The 7,488-nt window shown below is 28.7% G+C and overlaps 1 protein-coding gene and 1 long non-coding RNA gene across 2 annotated transcripts; one reads left to right on the top strand and one right to left on the bottom strand.

The window, feature by feature from the left end:
- Positions 1 to 410: 410 nt before the first annotated feature.
- On the top strand, positions 411 to 1,380 carry LOC139787405 (uncharacterized). Its single transcript, XM_071726475.1, has 3 exons — positions 411 to 599; positions 675 to 1,005; positions 1,087 to 1,380. Exons 1-3 carry the CDS (start codon positions 429 to 431, stop codon positions 1,299 to 1,301), a joined length of 717 nt encoding a protein of 238 aa, XP_071582576.1. The 5' UTR covers positions 411 to 428; the 3' UTR covers positions 1,302 to 1,380.
- Positions 1,302 to 7,194, bottom strand: LOC139787406 (uncharacterized). The gene is made up of 5 exons (XR_011722636.1): positions 7,107 to 7,194; positions 6,810 to 6,911; positions 1,842 to 1,956; positions 1,617 to 1,774; positions 1,302 to 1,503 (listed from the first exon to the last, which is right to left on the bottom strand). It is a non-coding gene; the product is annotated as an uncharacterized lncRNA (long non-coding RNA).
- Positions 7,195 to 7,488: the final 294 nt, after the last annotated feature.

Genomic DNA, 7,488 nt, shown 5'->3' with positions numbered 1-7,488 from the left:
GAAATTCTATTGGAAAAATTCCAAAAAATGTAAACGATCTATCGAGGTGTTTGGCACATGAAAATTGGAAGCAATTACTGCTGATAGATACAGCAGATTCTTTTAGTATTGAGTTTGTCATTAAAAATAATGACACCAAAGCTGTTATTTTTATCGACAAAACATTAACAGAGTTACTTATAAAGGAAGGAAATGAAAAATTAACTATTTTTGTGGATGGAACGTTCGCGACGGTCCCACAATTACAAAATAATAATTGTCAATTGTGGACAATTGTAATTCGACATAATAATAAAGTAAGCAAAACAATTCAGTTAGTTTATTTATGAAGTAATTATTTCATTTAATTGCAAAACGCACTGTATGTAAATATATGAGTAAATTAAATTGCTCTCAAATTTCAGACGTTTCCAATTGTCTACGCGATAATGGAAGGACGCACTACTACTAATTATATAGACGTGTTAAGAAAAGTCACCGATGTTATCAAAATAGTTCCTGAAGTAGCAATAGCGGACTTCGAAAAAGCTGAACGAAAAGCGCTACAAACGGTTTTCCCCAATGTTCAAGTCCGTGGCTGCTTCTTTCATTATAGTCAGGTAATAAAAGATAACAACGCACATAATAATAAACGTGAAATACATTTCAATTTTCCTTTTATTGCTTTGTTATAGGCGTTAGTACATAATGCTGACAAACACAAGATACTCAAAGGCGATCAAAAAGAATTGGGTTGGGGTGCAACTAACTTATTAATAGCTTTGGCGTTTTTGCCCGAACAGTTAATAGAAGAAGGCTTCAACATAATTGATAAAATTATTTTCAACGATTGCAAGTACTTGCAATCATTTTTTAACTATTATCGGGATACATGGCTGAATGGCTTTAAGCCCGGTTCGTTCTGTATTTTCAAAAAATTACATAGGACGAACAATGTTTCAGAGAGACATAACCGGGAACTTCGAGAAAGCTTAAATAAACACTCGAGAATTGTAGAATTTTTAGGTATATTATGAACGCTTCATTGTAAACACTTTTTTCCAGAATATTTTTACTGTTTACTTTACAATTCAATATTATTTACAGTTCATCTGACTGAGCATCAAAAGAGTATTAGAAGTTTTATAAAGCACCCGAAATTTTGGGCAAGATCTGAACGCAACAAACTTCGACTAAAAAAGGATAAAATACAAAAAATTTGGAATACAATAGAAGAAACACAAGATTTAGACATGTTATTAATATTACATTCATTATCAGAACTAGTTGGAAAAGGAAGAATGGATTCATCAACATGTTAATGCCTCGCGCACATTATTCTTTTAATTTTTCTTGGTGGCTCTTGTGTCGTTTATTTAAAATATATGATTTTTTATCTTACTACAGTTGTTTCCTTTAAGGATCGATCCGCAATTTTTTGGAAAAGCTTTCTACTTCCGATCTCAAACCGCAATAACAATTATTGCAGAGGCAAATAATCCTGTAGGCTATAAATCCTGTTTGCTGAAAAATAAGAAACACATACATCAGTCAACAGACTACATGACAAGGTGACAATGAACACATCGAGCAGGCCTGTCGATGAAAGATTGACGGTAAACATCGGTTTTACGAACCTGTTCTCGGTTTGTTGCGTCAATCTGTCGTCGCACTGCTATTGACAGATCTACTCTGATATTCACCGTTAGGATATAACTCCAACTTTTGTTTAGAATTTGGCAACCTGCTTACTCTTACTCCGCAGGGAACAGGGATTCTGCAAGCACGCGGTTAGCTGGAAAGAACAAATAAAATTAATCATTTACATGATCTTTTATTTTATGAGAATATTAGCTAATTACCTGATATATATTTGTCTATTCTTCATTTACTTCTTTCTATCTTCCTCGTTTATGCTTATTTTATCTTGCACAGGTTTTATTCCGCAGTTGAAGATGATGGCAAACTGATTCCAGACTGCGAAGAACAACGATGATACAACTATGAATGATATTTATCAAAAAACATTGAAAAAATTAAAATTGTTTAATTACTAATAATAATAATTTATTCATGATAATTTTTTACCTCGTTCATCTATGCATTTTGTGTTTTTTGTCATTTTTATTTAATTTTATTTTATTTAAGTGCCACAATGTATTTTACATTTACATTTATAAACTATTACAGTCGTAACATATTTATTATACACGCGTGCACATTATATGTCAAAATTTCAAAAAAGTTACGCAAACTGACAGCTATACTACTTCAACAGTGTTGCTAACCTGTAGAAATTATAACGACACCCCTTAGGGATTTTCGTTGGTACCAACATTATCCCCTCTACTTTTCGGGAAACTGTCGTGTAACCTATATTTGAACTGATCAGCCAATAATCAGACTTATTTACTAGGTATTTATTATTTAATACGCGTATCAAGTGATCGGTGTAAACTAGGCCAATATATGATAGGCACGGACATTGGAACCAACTAGCGCCACCCGTAGACATGGGGGTCAAACAAATTTAATGGCGTCGTATAGCGCCGGTTTTCTAATCATCTTAGACCCATTCTTTTTAGCTGAACTTCTTGCACGGTTTATCTTTTCTTTTTTTTTTCACGTTGGAGAAAAACAAAAAAGATAAACTGTGCAAGAAGTTCAGCTAAATAAAACGGGATCTCTTATATCTTAAAAGAGATCCCGTTTTATTTAGCTGAACTTCTTGCACAGTTTATCTTTTCTGTTTTTCTCCAACGTGAAAAGAAAAAGAGAAAAGATAAACCGTGCAAGAAGTTCAGCTAAAAATATATAAAAAGCTTAAAAAATATATAAAAAGGTTACGAAATTAAGAAACGCATATTAATGAAATAAAATGTCAATTTATTTTATTGTAATTAATGGAAAATTACAATCAATAAACATAAATATTCCATAAATATAACATAAACTGTTAAAATACATATAATAATGTAATATGACAAAATAATAAGAGAACTTGTGAATTAATATAACATCTTGTGAATATAAAACATGTAATTGGAATTGTAATTAGAAATGTAATTAGAAACGCATCTTGAAAAACTAATAGTAATGTTTTTAAAATATAATCCAAATCTTTATAAACAGATGTAAGATATTTATAAAGTAATATAAATTTATAAACGTAACACATCTTTTAAACTTGTATTTATATCTGTAAATATATATGTTATATGTGAATACAATAATTTAAACTTTTTTGCTGTGTTTTATGAAATAATGTTGCGCAAGTTTTATTAGTACATCATCTGTATTAGTCGGGAATGAGCGTAATGATCCTTTTAAAATTTTTCTGATTATTTCAAAATACTCTACGATTACGTGATCAATATATTTATATATCAATGTCTTCTTCATTGACATTGAATGAGCGCATTCTAAAAAGTCGAAGTCAATTTTTTGCATTACATCCTGTTTAATATAATTTGAAAACTGTGGAAAATGTGATATTAATGGCAAATAATAACGAGTTATAAGTTCTATATTTGCCATGCGATTTATAAACGTTGTATTTTGTTCCAGCAAATTGTTGTTCATGGAGCATGTTTCACAATTATTTGTAAACTGTGACATTACTTTTTGCAATTTAAAATTCTGGATACTCAATATTACATTGTTGTTAATTTCATATTCGTCAGGTGTTTCTATATTTGGTAATATATTTGTAATTTGATTTTCTTGCGATATTGGTGATTGCAAAAATTGCCTCAAATTTATTAAATATCTGCTTGTATCAGATTCACAATTTTCATACACTGATGAAGATTTTACATATGCATTTATCAATAAACTTTTATAGTAACCTTGGAATGCACTACAGTTAGGATTCGTGTTTCTAACACCATGTTGTCTTACTTGTCCAAAAAATTTTCCACAGGATCCTGATTGAAAGCTCTAGTTACTAATTGAGTAAAGCCTAATTCTTTAAAATATTTAGTCAATAACTTAAAACCCTGAATAGTATGAATCCAATTTTTAAGAACATTTGGAGTTTTTTTATCATGTGGTTTCCTTTTTTCATATTCCATTGTTCTAAAAACTGTAATAGCATCATTCCATAACTGATCGTATTTATCATTTTCTATATCAATAGTTCCATTTACACTATCAAATAATGTATTAAAAAATAATAATAACTCAGCAGTATCTTTTCCTTCTAACGACATATATTTACTTCCACAAGAACTTCGACTTTCGCTGCAACTCATTAATGACATCACTGAGGCCACGGTTCGACTAAAAATTTGCGTGCAACAAGAAACCTTCATTTTTTAAATTTTATTTGGCACTACGTGAAAATCTGTTAATTTGCGCATTATTCTTAAATGACCATTACTACAATCAATAAAATAAGCGTCTTCCACATGTTGCCATTTTGCTATTCGTACTATCTCATCATCTTTTAATTTGTATTTTAAATCTTTTGTTAAAAGATTGTTACGAATACATTTTAATAAATGTGGTGGATCATAGAGAGGAACTATCCGTTGATTATTAATAATAATAACATTATCTGTTAACGTTTCATTACTAATAAGTGCATGCCGTTTTGAATCTAAAATAAGATTTTCTATCGCTTTGCTGTTAGTGCTTCCTTGATCACATACTGACGCTACGATTGTTAAGCCTACATTTTGCGCTCGTGTAACAATGTTCTTAAATGAATGAACAATGTCTTCCCATGGTGTAGTACCTTTACAGAACGAAAATGCAACTGGTTGTTTCCATGGACAAGTGCCATATATACCTTTTAGCATCCAAACCAAAACATGATCTGCTAATTCCATTTTTCTATTATGACCATTATCTACGTAACCTTCAATTAAATCAGCAGCTGAATTAAAATTTAATGAAACATCCAATTTCATTTCGTCAAAAATTAATATACAATATTTGTATTTTTCGTCATCAAATGCTTCTACACGATGTTTAATTTCTTCGAATATGCTATCACATATTCCTGGTGTTATAGGTACTTTTAATAAAAATTTTCTTAATAATTCTCTGCTTGGCAAATGAAATATTCTAGCCATATATCTGTATGTTGTCGGACTTTTCTTGTATAATGTTAACGCAAATGCTTTGTCCTCGAAAGTATATATTCTTTTATATTTATTTTTTCCCATGTTTCTCAAGTGACATATGAAAAAATCTTTAGCTGGTTGTGGTAATTCATTGAATATTTAACGGTTGATCCTTTAATAATTTTTCTGCTTGATGTAAACGTTTCAACAAGTCATCTTTTCTTTGTTTACAACGTCTAACAGTTCTTGTTAGTGAAACAATAAAATTGTAAATTTTTCGCTCCTTTGCTTGAAGATGGACGTTCTTACTGACTTGAAATAATTGCAGAATGGGAACTAAAAGGATATTTTAAATAAGAAGCATTAAAAATAGAACAATTGAATTTTCAGATTAATCCATAAAAATATATATTGAAAATAAACTCATTAAAATTGAAAATGATTTATAATATTTCCCGAGTCTGACACACTTTCTCAATGACTTTACATTATTTATAATAATTCTAAAAATTGTTAACAAATCATGTTTCCAGTATTGAACAAAATTTAACAAGTAATTTCTCAAAATAAAAAACAATTTTTAGTTGATATTTTTCAGAACTTTTAACTATAAAAAAGTGATTAAAGTGTGTAAAACTTATGAGAGTGGCATAGATTATTAAAAATTTTAATTTTATTTTTTACATAAAATGTGATCGGTATTATATGTCTATGATATTTTTATTTACAAATTTCAAAACTTGGTTATAGAAATTAAAAATAATGTAATTAGTTACAAAAATTTGTTTTAAGAATAAATTGTTATTCGAAATAAATTAGACTGGATGCTTCTTACTTTAATCCGAAAGGATGACCTTTAGTGAAATCCCTCTAAAATTGATTTAGGACTATCCAAATTATTATTTATTCACATAAATTCTTTATTGTAGATTTTTTCCTCAGTCCTTATTCTTATTTTAGTGACACTTATTCAGTATGAAAATATTACATGCATAATTATTTTAGAATAACAAATATGTATAAATTATTACATATATTGCAGTAAAAAAATATTATAAGAAAAGTAGTTTTTTTTTACAGTTTTATCTGGTCAACCATAAACGGTAGTCGAGCTTTGACCATTGGGATCAACTTTAGACGGATTGGATTTGTAGTTATAGGAAACATTATAAATGTGTGGTAAAATTATTCTTATTTTAAGTATGATTTTTAACACAGTTGATTGACTTTAACAATAATTTAACTAACATTTCATCCTTTTTAAAATTCTATTACTGTAAACACAAACAGTTAGTTAAAATAAAATTCAAGTTAACTGTTTTACTATGATGTTTTATAATTATTTTATTCAAAACCGCTCTTATTATATGTATGTACAGACAGAGCAAGCTGATAAAAGCATATATATATATAAAGCTGATAGAAGTATATACCATTTTAGATCAACTAATTATTATGTCAAAATAACAGGGAGAAGACACTTAGACACGAAACATTTGAACACAGTTAACATTTAGCAACAGATATTATAGTTTCTTTTCGTAGCAAAACAGTTAATAAATGGGTGTGTCCAAGCTGACAAAACAACCAGCCTGCTCGCCGAGCGATTGAGCCTGATTGGTTCTTACTTATAGATCCAATCAATCACATTCAATCCCTCGACAAAAAGCTTCGTCCGTGTTCAAGCTAATATTACATTTTGTAATAATGGCTTAAACATGGCCATTATTATATTTTGTTATAACAAGAAAATAAGTATACCTCTTTCTTTCCTTTTTAAAACTTGCTTTGATGGATGTTTAATCGAAGTTCTTGATATCTGTGATAAATTATTTAATTTTTTACCTTTTTCACATAGTGTACCTGTATAACATATTAGAATAACATTTCAGGATTAATACAATGTATTACTATTATTGTATGTAATACATCTACAATGAAATAAAAAATAATAGAGTAATAGATTAAGAACTTAAATAACTATATTCTTTTATGTTTATTACTCTATTATTAAATGTTATTATAAATAACTTCTTACAAATAGACAATATATTTTACCTAATCTATTATCATCTTCATGTTTTTCTTGATCTTGATAAACAGATCTACTTGATTTTCTTCATGTTCATTTACTTCACATGCATCTGTTAATGAAACAATTATAATTTATATATATAAATACCATTTACTCTAAATATGGAATAAGACACCTATAAATATATAGATTTTTTAAAATTACCATTGATATATAAACAGGCTCGACTGAAGCAGTAGCAGTCATAGACATTCCTGCATCCTGTGGATAATGTTCCTCAAGATTAAGAGGTTCTGAAAAAATAAAATGAAATGTTTTAAAGTATAATTGTTAAAAACTTTCTTTCATAATAATGTTCTTCTTACAAATAGACCAACATATTTTACCTAATCTATTATCATCTTC

This window comes from Temnothorax nylanderi, unplaced genomic scaffold (assembly GCF_030848795.1).
Source record: "Temnothorax nylanderi isolate EJ_2023f unplaced genomic scaffold, tnyl_v1.0 TNYL_tig1517_pilon, whole genome shotgun sequence".
NCBI classification, from domain to species: Eukaryota; Metazoa; Arthropoda; class Insecta; order Hymenoptera; family Formicidae; genus Temnothorax; species Temnothorax nylanderi.
This window is presented reverse-complemented; position numbering and strand designations above follow the sequence as displayed.

Excerpts from the sequence above, each read along its gene's own strand:
- LOC139787405 (XM_071726475.1), top strand. The coding sequence starts at position 429 with ATGGAAGGACGCACTACTACTAATTATATAGACGTGTTAAGAAAAGTC. Across the intron at positions 600-674 it reads GCTTCTTTCATTATAGTCAG|GCGTTAGTACATAATGCTGA; the intron begins GTAATAAAAGAT and ends GCTTTGTTATAG. Across the intron at positions 1,006-1,086 it reads GAGAATTGTAGAATTTTTAG|TTCATCTGACTGAGCATCAA; the intron begins GTATATTATGAA and ends TATTATTTACAG.